Raw genomic sequence first — 12,701 nt, 5'->3', positions numbered from 1 at the left:
TACTTTCATAATCTTGTTGGAATGCCTTTCCCTTCTTTTCCCCTATACTTGAAAACAAATCATCACAAAATGAGGTTTTAACCTTTCTTTGAATTGAAATTGTGCAAGCATATTATAAAGAGATTCTGATTTGAGTAATGAAAAAAGGAATAAAGTGCCACTATCTGTTTTTTTTTTCCATGACTATGCTCATTCACACACAGAGCACACTCTACACCCAGGATTTTTGGCCTGATTGATTGAACTAATAAGGCTGGTATTAATTGAAACCATGCCAGTGCCCCAGCAGTAGTTAGTTAATTAGTTGCTAACTCATTAATAAAATTATAATATCAAGAGGTATTCAGTACATTCAAGAAGTTATTTCATTTTAAAATTTCATTAGTTATTAAAAGGAGTTTTCTGCAAAAACTGTTATTACTGATGGAATTGAATAAAATGAAAAAAAGATTGTGAACCAATTGACTAATTTGTAGTACCCAACTTAAAAAGAGCAAGAGTGTGAGCTGCTTCCATATTTTGACATTTGTTTTAAAAAATAATAATAATTAAAACAATTCTTGTAGTTAGTAGTGGCAAAAGCTGCAAGGAAGAAAATTTATTATATGCAATCAGCAGAGAGGGAGAAAAAAAATCTTCCCACATTTGTCCATTCCCCTTTGATAATTTGTTTGAACAATCAACTACTCTCTGGCTGGAAGGAGATTTCCACACATCTGTCCTGCAGCCATCCTTCCTCCATTTAAATTTATGCCTCCTTATATGAGCAAAAGTGAGGATGCCATCCACATTTAATTTACTTAAGGCCTTAAATGCTTCAATCATTCTCCTTGTAGGTGCATAGTTTCCACACTGCAAACTGCAGTGTGGAAACTGTGCACCTGAAGCCTTTTATGGTAAAAGCACCTATTTGTGTCCTTGATTGATCTTATTGCCCATCCCTGCACCTGTTCCAATGAATTCACATCCTTCTTAAAATGAGCCTTCCAAATCTGTATATAATACTCAAGATGTGGCCTAACCATCATTTCCTTATCATTGCTGGAAAAATTCTTGTATATCATTGACAAAACCCCATCACCTGTCCTTAGCAGCCCATCTGCACAGTTCTCTTCCCTCCCCCAAGGTCTTTTTGTTTCATACACTGATTACTGTCATTAATCACTCTGCAGGGTGGTTAACATTGAGTTAAATCATTTATAGTGTAAATTCAAAAACTGCAGTACATGTAGCAATTTTTAACTGGAATTTTTCATCCTTGTAAACCCCTTCTTGCCTTGATTGTCTTGGGGTGCAAATATTCATCATACAAAGTCTGTTCAAATCCAGACTGCTAAGCATACTTATGGGGTGACTTAATCCCATTTGAAATAATGTTTAATCACTTAGCCCAGTGATATTCCCATTCTTGGAAGTTTTTCTGGAAAGCTGATTTTGAAATTAACAAAAGCTGAGCCATCATATTACTCTTTTTTGTTTATATGTCATCAACTCAGTATCCTTTATGGGTTTTTATCTAGGACACACACAAAAAAAGTCATGTGGTGCCATATCTGTTACTCGGGAGTTGCTGGACTAAAGTGATTCTGTGTCTTCCCAAAAACCTCTGTACACATAGCAGTAAATGGGATCGCACAGTGAAGTAACCAGTTGGGGGTACACGTTTCTGGTCTTTTTCTACATTAAATGTTGTGAAACATCTTTGTGTGTCAGAACTTTTAATGTAGAACTCTTTATTAATTGTTTGTCCCTCTGGAGCATATTTGTGGTGAACAATGCCCTCACAGTCACAAAAATGCTAGCAAATGCATGAAAAAAATGGTTATCATTTTTGCATACATTTCCTGCACTTTTCTGGGATGGCGAGAAGGAGCTTTCCACTGGGATGACTGCTGTTGTCATTCACAAACAGCCATAAACCCACATTTCATCTCCACTTATGATATGTTTCTTCATTAGGCACATGTTCAGACAAATCAGGATGACTTGTCCCTTTGTTAATGACCACAGCACAAACTTAGTGGAAACACTCCTTGTGTCTTCGTTAAAATGGAATGACGCTATTGGTTGGAGATATAAATTTCTTGATTTATTTCACAAACAGCTAATCTTCAGTCATTTTGTACCAAAGTTCAATCTGAAACACAATTTCACCATCTGTTCAAGTTGAGAACCATCTAGACTGTTAATCATTTTCGACAGACTTCCTTTGTCTTTGAAAAAAAAGGAGCCAGGCAAAAACTTGTGTATAGTTCATTGCAGTTCTTCTATATACCATTTTAAGAAGCTCAAATGCTTCATTTGTGAATTTCTAATTTTAACGTAAAATTAAAGCATGTTATTTGATGAACTCCATTTTGAAATATGGCAAGATGTGGAAACATTTCCTCATTATCAGCCAACAAAAGCAGATGTCCATAAGAAAGTGAACAGTTTACTGTGTGAAGGCAAGGATGAGATGTGGCTAAACAGATTACGCTTTGTCACAGTGTTTTCTGTTCCGACCTTGAACAATCATAATCCAGATAATTTTTGAGCAGACTTTGTATATACAATGTGTATATTTTATATAAGTAATCATATTTGCAAATAAAGAAATATTGTTATTATAATAATAGCCAAGTAGGCTTAATTTGTTGTTAAAAGTTTGTAAGACAAGTGCATTTGACATATTTTGTTTATAGTTTTGTCTCAAATATTTTTCACTTTGCATTCTGTGATTTTTATTTTGCAGAATCAATGGAACAACCAAAACAACATGTGACAATGATGCAAATTGACTGCGAGGTGATGAATACCAAACTTGTGTATGTCAAAGAGTCATTGATTCCTCCACATTTATGGCATAAACAGAACCACAGTACTGGTGGAGATCCATATGCAGATTCTTCAGAATTTACCATGCCACATAGTACAGGAGGTAGGCTGCAGAGGTCAAAAGCACAGAGAAGGTTTGCTGAATCAAGATCTCCCTGAATAAACACAAAAAAATGCTGTACCGCATACCACAATACTAACTGTGATGTAAAGACAGAAGTGAGATCATATACTTTTTCCGTAATAACTTGAGCAGCTCTTATGAGTTTCACCATAGCCCATCTTCTTTGGTGCGCACTCTTTTTCACGTAGAAATTGTTCCCGATTGAAAGTTAAATATCATGTTGGAAGTGGGGGGGGAGGAAATTTATCATGCTAAAAATAAGGAGTAGCAGATAAAAGAAAATAAGGAATGGCAGGTAAGAGAGAAATCCTTATTTGGATATTTAATGTTATTTTTAACAGAGTATGCTCGGGAGCTTTTCATAAGAATGCCAAAAAAAAAAGTTCTCAAAAAAAACATTCCTAAAATTTTTGGGAACTGTAATTATGTGTATATTTCAGATTTTGCATGTTTCATCTTTCATATGGTTTTCATCACAAGAATGTAACATAGCATACTGACATTTGATACCATGGGAAATATATTTATTTGTGAGCATTCTGAAAATTTAAGGCTCACGGGTTTTTTTTATAGCATACAAAAGTTCAAAATATAATTACTCCTGTTTTTTAATTACTCCTTTTGTTGTATATGTTCCATATTATAAAATAATGGAGGTTAAATTTAGACAAATTTAGTTTTGAAAAAGAAAAAGATATTTTTCATTGGAAAAAATTTATAATTTATTTGCATTTATCAAAAATATAATTCAATGAAGCTAGAAAACACATCATGCAATTAATATTTGAAAGTCATGATATTTTTCTATTATTTGTTAGTATCCCCATATGTACATATTGTACTAGTTAACTTTACTGGAGGTATTAGTTGCAGTAAGAACTTTGGTGAAAATTGGTTACTCATTTTCTTATGATATAAAACTTCTGTGACTTTAGATTTGCTTACCTAATTTAAAATTAGGTAAAGCCTGCACATAAAGGATGTAACATTTGGTGCTATGTAATCCCACCTTGATATTCTTGGTATATTCCTTCTAAGAAAAAATTGAGACTTTTTTGTATCTTACTTTTACTAATGTAAGATAAAATATAATATTGTAGAAATTAATTCTTTATTTTATTAATTAGCTTTCCTTTAGTCATAGTGGTCTGTTAAAAAATAACCATATATCTTAATGGTGTCATCACTACAGTTTTAGGGATGCTTCTGTCAAAAAAAAATAGGCGCCTCCGTAGCCAGGTGGGAAGGAGCAGCAGTGTGTAGCACATGCTTCTTGATTAGACCGGGGTTCGAGCCCATCACCACCAAATACGGAGGATGCGGAAAGGTCAGGGAATGACCACCGCATATCCCGGAGCAATATGGCCTTAGTTGCTAATGCTCCTAAAAACCAAAACAGCAACCTCTGTCAAAAATGAATGTGTGTGTGTGTGTTTTTTTTTTTTAATTCCACAGTGTTCTTTGGGAATTGCACCTGTTGATTCATATATAATATAATGCCAAGCATCATTCATCCAGAAGAAAGGAAGATGGAAGAAACCAAATTAGAAAAACATTTTTTTCATATTGGTGTAGTTTCTACCTGCTGTTTCTTAACTATAAAGAGACAAGCAGTTTTAAACTAAACTACTTCCATATATATCATTCAGTTTTTAGTGAATTTCAGCAAAAGAGTGAGTAAGCCTCTCTTACTAGATCTGTATTTATCAACAGATCTGATAACAGTAAAGTCCTGTTTCTTTGCATATTTATATATCATAAATAAGAAAGATCATACAGGTTGAACTAGGCAATTAAGTTGTGATACTTTTCCATAACTGAAATTTTTACACTAACATGTTCATCAGCGTTTGTTTATATAACACAACTTTGCATCTTTTTTTTTCTGTTAGCATAGATTCTCCTTTATTTAACTGTCCTGATAGAATATTCACATTCTTCTAGTCTTGGGAATTGAGGGTTAATAGCTCTGGAAGCACATAGTGTCTTACATAAATGGTTCCATTAATATGATACTCAGATATCATGCAATGAGATGGGTGATTTTATTAAATTAAATGTTTGTGTATTTATACTCTTATATAAATGTTACAGTAAATTAGTTAGCCAGAAAAAATTATAACGTATCTTGCATTCTTCAAAATAGATTAAAAATTTATAAAAATGGGTATTTTGTTATATAAACTGATTTTTTTTTTTTTTTTTTTTTTTTTTATGGCAATATATTCAATGTTATATATGTTTAAGGAGCATATTTCAAAATAAAATGAGGTTTTTTTTTTTTTTTTTTTTTTTCCCTGTATAACATTGTGAAGTTCAGTTTAGTTCACTTTTATAATTCCTGAGTCTGTAGTTACTTTCAGAAACAAAATACTGCCTTTCCACATCAAAATTTATGCTGAAGTCATTTTGATTTATATGTATTGCAATAACCTGTTTGTCATAAACTTTAATTAGCAATATAGAAATAATTGCTGCCGTTGCGATTATTTTTATATTTCAGATTTAAAGAATTAAAATGCTTTTGGATTTGTGCATTAAAGTTTATTGATAGAAGGTAAGCAGACCACTTTCAATTAATTTTCAAATGTTTAGGTAGAATATATAATAAAATAATTTCTTTAAGATTAAAAATTAAACTTTCGTTAAAAACGGTGAATTAATTTCCAGTTTAGGAGGGAAAATTGAATAGAAGTATTCTTTGAATATTTTCTCCCTCTTGCAATATTAAATTTTCAAGATTTTGCTAAAGAATTAATTAAAATGTATGTGGGGAGTAAGAGTGGGGGAAATAAAGTATTTAATATTTTATGGAATATTTTCTCTTACCAGATAGATATTAGGTGGGACATTAAAAATTACTTTGGTTAAAATTAATATGAACTTATGCTCGGTTACTGCATATCTGGTGATATGTATATTCTACTGATACTGTTTGTTCAATATACACACTGAATTGGCTCTGAATTAGCAGCACTACCTAATACCATGTTGGGCCACTTTTTGCCCATAATTCAGCCTATACATATCTTGGCATGAATTCCACAAGGTATTCGGGGTGATGGTGGTGCTGCCATGCATTGCACAGCTGTTCAATAATGTTGCATATTGTCGTGTGGATCGTTGTATCATCGAATGTCCTTTTCCAGTAGTCCCCAAATACTCTGTTGGGTTGAGATCGGGCGAGTGGGGCAGCCATGGGAGGACGGAGAATTCATTGTGATGTTCTGAAACCAGTTAGCAACCTGCTGGGCCTTGTGGCATTGTTCATTGTCTTGTTGATAGACAACAGAATTGTTTGGATGCATTGTCATTGTGAAGGAGTGTTCTTGGTCGACAACAAAAGAAAGATAGGCATTCCCATCAAACCATTGAATAATGATGATCACAGGACCCAGGGTCTGCCACGAAAACAGCTCCCAAACCATAACACCATCACCTCCAGTCTGCTGAACACCAGCAGTGCATGCAGGTGCCACAGCCACATGATGTATTCTCCTAATGTGAATACACCTACCAGCATGATAGAGTTGGAAACAGGATTCATCAGACTAGGTTACAGATTTCCACTCAGTGGTCCAGAATTGGTGCTGATGTGCCCATCAATATCTACATATACAGTAATACTGTATATGTAGATATTGATCTTGCTATTCCTGTGTTGTTAGTGAGTGTTTAGTGGTTACTGAGCCACTATGCTCCATTACAAGACAAGACAATGCTCACCACAGGCATCAACAACATTGCCTGTCACACATGACATTTGGCTAGTTATTCGAATGTTGTTCAGCCAGTCACAGTAGATGGTGATACCACAGAATGAGTACACATAACCATGTTGTCTGTTGTTGAGATACTGGCACCTGCACATCTTGTTGCCACAGTCATTCCACGTTCAAAGTTGGAAAGACCTTGATGCCAGCCCATTTTTCCTTGTAGACACTCAAAAACTGATTGCCATGTATCCAAACTACAACCTTATATCAACCATTTCCTACCTTGGGCCTTCACTACCATCACAGACCAGTCCTTCCTATACAATGGGATGGTATTGCTAATGCAAGGCCAACTCAGTATATGTACATATATTCACAGTTATGTACAGTTTCACATCTTTGGGGCACTGTGTCGTTATCCCTGGAAACAAAATTATTGGGAATATAAAGAGAAAACTTATTTAATTTATTTATGAGATCAGATGCTAATATTCCTTCTAAATCTGAAAATGAAACTGAAACAGAGGTTTATATTTCACTTTCAATATTGTTTTAGCAATCTCAAGCACATTTTTATGTTTCATAATTTTAGCAGAATGCAGATTTTAAAAGTGGTGCAGACAAAGTGTCTGTTGGTGAGTTAGGATTAGTGGTTTGCCCACAGTTTGTTGATAACTGAAGATTTCCAAGAAATGCAAGAAAATGTGAGAGGAAATTTTAATCGTGGTGAACACTTTAATCTGGAAGTGGGTACTGAAGATGTAAATACATTTCTGTAATATCATACAGAAGACCTCATGACCAACTATTTGATTGAGTTGCAAGCACAAATGCAAATTGAAGAAAGGAATGACAAAATCGTTAGTTCTTTCCAAAGAGCCTGTGCCTCAAGGATTTAAGCAAAATTATGTACAGTTATTTTATTTATTCCAGTTCAATAAAAAAATTAAATAAAATAATCACAAACTTTCAGAAATCTACCTCAGCAAGTTACATAAGTTTATGTGGAAAATTTGATTAGAAATTCAATTCCAGAATTTAGCACTAAAATACAGTGGATCCTTTCCAAAGAGCCTGTGCCTCAAGGATTTAAGCAAAATTATGTACAGTTATTTTATTTATTCCAGTTCAATAAAAAAATTAAATAAAATAATCACAAACTTTCAGAAATCTACCTCAGCAAGTTACATAAGTTTATGTGGAAAATTTGATTAGAAATTCAATTCCAGAATTTAGCACTAAAATACAGTGGATTCCTGCTGTACGATGGTTATCCATTCCAGAGATCCCATTATATAATGTGAACCTAATAATACATTGTTGTTTTGGTAATTCATTCCAAGGTCTAGAAAGTTAAAATTTTCATTAACCATTTTAACTAAGCTATTTTGCTCTGTAAAAGATTTTTACAATGGAAATATGTATAATTTCACATAGAATATTAAATAAATAAATACTAAAACATTACAAAAACATTACAAAAAGATGAAAAACAATAAAAAAAATTCTGATGGTCACTTTTTTAAAACCAAAATTTTAAATTTAAATTCAAAAACAATAAATTAACATTTAACTTAGCCCATTTCTTAAAATCAATGGTGGAGTTGTGATGGGGTTGGTGGAGGGGAAGTTACTGCTTGGATGGAGGGTCTCCTTCCATCAAGATGTCAGGACAACCTTCAGGATCTGGTGTACTCAGTGGTGTGCTGGTAAAATTTTAACAAACTGCCTTGCTAAAGATGTGCATATATTTATTGTAAGTTTTACTGATTTACAACAATTTGGAATGCAAAAATTCCAAACAATAATAAAATATTCATTTTTCTTATTTTAATTTTCATATAGCCAATTTATTCTCACAAAATGCCTTGTTGACTTTTGCCGAGCTCTTGTATCCATGGCCAATCTATATTTGCAATTCAACCATGATTTGACAAATGGAATTGCATCCCAATCCACTAACTCTTTTCCTAATAAATTTATCGTCATTAAATCCAATATGTGATCTATTGTTAAACTATTTCTCTCACCCTCGTACAAATTATGTCCATTAAACTTAAACCTCTTTCAGTACTACTGATTGCAATAGTGCTATCTTTTTAGCTTTTTGAATATTTGCAAGGATTGAAACATTTTTTGATTCTACATTATTATCTACAAAATCCCAAAAATCGTTTTCAAATCAATTTCATATTTTAAAGTTTTTTACAATTTTTATGTACAATTTTTTTTTCACCAGCTGTCCATGGTGAAGTTAGTTCTTCATAAGGCCAAGTAGATGGTTCTAATAAATCAAAATAATTTAAAATGTTTTCATCATTATTCTGTCTGTTAAAAGACAAATTCGTGTATTGAATTATATTTTCTAGTAATGTATTCCTAATGAAAATTCTTCAAGAATGTCTATCATAAATTCTGTCTGTTAAAAGACAAATTCGTGTATTGAATTATATTTTCTAGTAATGTATTCCTAGGAAGCATCGAATTTATTATTTTTATTAAATGGAATATCTTTAAACTTATCAGATTTGATTAAATCTTCAACTTGAGATTCATGTTTTCCAGTACCAACCTTTAAATTTTCCAAAGCTCTTATTGTGCTTTGGATTAATTTTTGAACTTTTTGAATGTTAGTTTATCTTGACTGAAGTGCAGTTGACAGTAATGAAAATTCTTCAAGAATGTCTATCATTAAAGCAAGGTCTTGCAAAAAATTGATGTTAGCTAATCTCTTTGCCAAACCAGAATAATAAGAAATTGAAAAATGCATATATAATGCAGAATGTACATGCTATACAGCAGTAGCAGCTCGTAAACTACATGCTACCCATCGTGGTCCCAGTACTCGACCAATTTTTAATAATTTCAATTTCATGTTCTTTAGCTACAGTTTCTAGCTCGATTTGATATTTATTAGATTGGTGATAAATAGGATAAATTTTATTTAAAAATATTTTAAAATTAACTTGTTTTATTACAGATATTTTATTTCAGATACTTGTTTTATTTCAGAGTGATAATTGCAATCGATTGAAATAGTGCCAAATGGTGAAGCTGCTAAAAAAATTTTCTAACAGCTTAGTAGCCACTCCAGACTTTCTTCCCAACATTGTATTAGCACCATCAGAACAAAATGCTATTAAATTCGATTTCAAATATTCATTATTAAAAATACACTCTGCTGTAGTAGAAACTAATTCTTTTAAAGTAACAGATAAGATTACTGGTTCAAGAGAGGACTGAATTGGAGATAAATCACTAGAATGCTTTTTTTTTTTTTTAAATTGTAGATGCTACGTCAATTATGATACAGACTTTGGCATTTTCTTCTATAATATTCATAAATATCTTCATTTTAATTTCTTTTGTGATATGTTCTGCTATTCTTGTTGCACTGTATCGTGTATGCAAACGTAATACCTATGCCACCGTTGCACTGTATTGTGTATGTAATACTTATGCCATTTTTTTCTTGTAATTCCAACTGCCTCAATATCGGATGAAGGCCTGTTACATTTTACCAAGCTATGAACAGTATTGAAAACTTTTACGGTAGCATTAATATTTTTATTATTTAATTTGTGTACTAAATTTTAAATTGAGTCATTAGCCAGTTCTTTTAACAAATCTTGAATTTTAATATGGGCTTTAGAAATATCATGTTCCCTATTTTTTTTTTTTTTTTTTTTTTCTCATGAAGAAGCTTGCCTAGTATTTTTAGAAATTTTCAAAAATTTTATTTCAAATGAGATTGTTTTGTGATTTTCAGACCTTAGCCAAATTAAACAATTAAAATAAAAGAAATAAACTTTGTTTTTTCTATAAGCCAGGTCCATCAGTAAAATTTAAAACTTAACTTAAGTACTTGGTATTTTATTTTTTTTTTTAGCATTCATATCAAATTCCCTTCTTTTATATTTAATGTCTTATTTTTAACCTTTTTTTTTTTCCATATTGCTGCAAAAAATCACTTTTTTAGTTGAATTGGTTATTAACCCTTTGTGATATATATATATAATTTTATTTAGTATGGAACAGATATAACTTGTGTGACTTGTCACACAATATATACACAAGTACTAATAAAATTTTGTATATATTCAGTAACAAACATAAGAAAATACAATGTAAACAAATCTTTCTTAATATAATCACTTATTTTTGTGTATTTGTATAATCAAAAAAAAAAAAAAATACTTCATTCCTTTATGTATTTCCAGCAGATATGCTCCACACTGAGCACTTTTGTTTGGCTGTACATATAAAACATTTTTTGAAGCAATTAGTAGTGTGCAATCTTTGATTTTGTTAACCTGGATGATCAGGTTAACATGATGATTCCATTCAAATATGTTCTATTATACATAATTTTATATAAAAAGAATTGTTTCATCATGTATATATTCTCCTTCCAGTTGCGGCGCCTCCGTAGCCATGTGGGAAGGAGCAGCAGTGCGTAGCATACGCTTCTTGATTAGACCAGGGTTTGAGCCCGTCACCACCAAATACGGAAGATGTGGAAAGGTCAGGGAATGACCACCGCATATTCTGGAGCAATATGGCCTTAGTTGCTAATGCTCCTAAAAAAAAAAAAAAAAACCAACCAAACCAAACCTTCCAGTTTCCTTTACTCTTTATGTATGGTTCATTTGAAGATGTAGTGATGTACAGAGATAATTTCTAACAAATCAATGTCAATTTCATGACGTATTCTGCTTGCTTTGGTTCAAAAAAAAAAAAAAAAAAGACTTCAGATATCCGAAACATATTTTTGTCCTCGTGTTATTTTCCCCTTGTCATATGGAAGGCCATCTTGCCTTTGGTCATTATTCACACAGCTTTAATCACTATCTGCTTAGATATAACACTGATTTGTTTCTTTGGCCTAGAACAGAAGATATGTTTCCATTTTTTGATAATTCAATCTAAAGGGATTAAGATTTCTCGATTAAGGATTTAGATAAAACTTGGTCATATTTTGGCTGAACAGAAATCCTTATCTTCTATCCTTAAAATCCTTAGCTGCTATCACTCTAATAGGTGTCTTTTGAATCACTCTAATATTCTCCTTAGAGTCTTTTGGTTTTTTGAATATTTCAAAAATAGAATTTTTGACACATCTTATATGTCAGTTCAAATCATTAATAGTATTCAGATCCAACACTGAAAATTTATTCCAAAAAAATGTTTTCAGCATTTTCAGAGTTTTTTCAAAGATTGCACAATCATCTTAAATATGTTCTGGTTATCATCCTTTTTCCTAGACAGTGCACCATTTGAAACTCAGAATGATAGATGTCTCAAGGTGTCCCCTGTTCCCAAAAATCAAGTTGCTCATTAACATCTTCAGAGACAGAAATTGAGTGAATGATTAGGTGAAATTTGTTGCACAATTAACCAACAATAAATAATTAACAAAATCTTGTTTAAGCACTTGGGGCACCAAAAAAACTACAAAAGAAGCAACCAAATATCAAAGTAACAATTCAAAATAGTCTCTAAAATTCCAGAATAAAATATGGCTTTATTTTAAATGAAAATAAAGGAATTAAAGCATGAAAATACGAATTAAATGAAAATAAAAATTATATATAGAAATATTATTACAGCAGTCTTTATTCTCTAGCAGATGCATACAAAAACATAATGCCAGCAGGTGCATCTGAGTATTTCATGAACACATCTGTGTGTATACCATGGAAATGTTTGGTATGAACAATTTAAAACTGGGAACTTTGTGATTAATTAATTTTTGTTTATAATTTAACATTGACAGCAATAAAAATCATTACAAGAGACAGCAGATATTTATGTTAGTGCATAAATACTCTTATAATACTCTTGAAGATTGAATTTTATTAATGGGATTTCACATGAATGGAAACAATGTTTTTCTCTCTAAATAATCACTATTATGCAAGTTTTTAAAAGTTAGTTTATTTAGCCTTATTGGTCCTCTGTAGCTCAGTGGTCAGGAGTGGGAGTAGACTGGGCTTCAAGCCTCTGACTGCTAAATATTGTTGATCTCCCAACCTGCAGATTAT

The 12,701-nt window shown here is 32.0% G+C and overlaps 1 protein-coding gene across 1 annotated transcript in view; it reads left to right on the top strand.

Annotated features, from left to right (window-relative positions):
- The window catches only part of Atf6 (bZIP_ATF6 domain-containing protein ATf6), a 273,849-nt gene extending 270,839 nt beyond the window's left edge, over positions 1–3,010 (top strand). The window contains exon 13 of the mRNA XM_090372442.1: positions 2,735–3,010. Within this exon, the coding sequence (XP_090228568.1) occupies positions 2,735–2,976 (242 nt within the window). The 3' untranslated portion in view covers positions 2,977–3,010. The remainder of the gene's footprint in view (positions 1–2,734) is intronic.
- Positions 3,011–12,701: the final 9,691 nt, after the last annotated feature.

Source organism: Mastigoproctus giganteus, chromosome 4, assembly GCF_048544385.1.
Source record: "Mastigoproctus giganteus isolate SK-2022 chromosome 4, ASM4854438v1, whole genome shotgun sequence".
NCBI lineage: Eukaryota > Metazoa > Arthropoda > Arachnida > Uropygi > Thelyphonidae > Mastigoproctus > Mastigoproctus giganteus.
The sequence above is the reverse complement of the archived record's forward strand: the minus strand, read 5'-3'. Positions and strand labels throughout refer to the sequence as shown.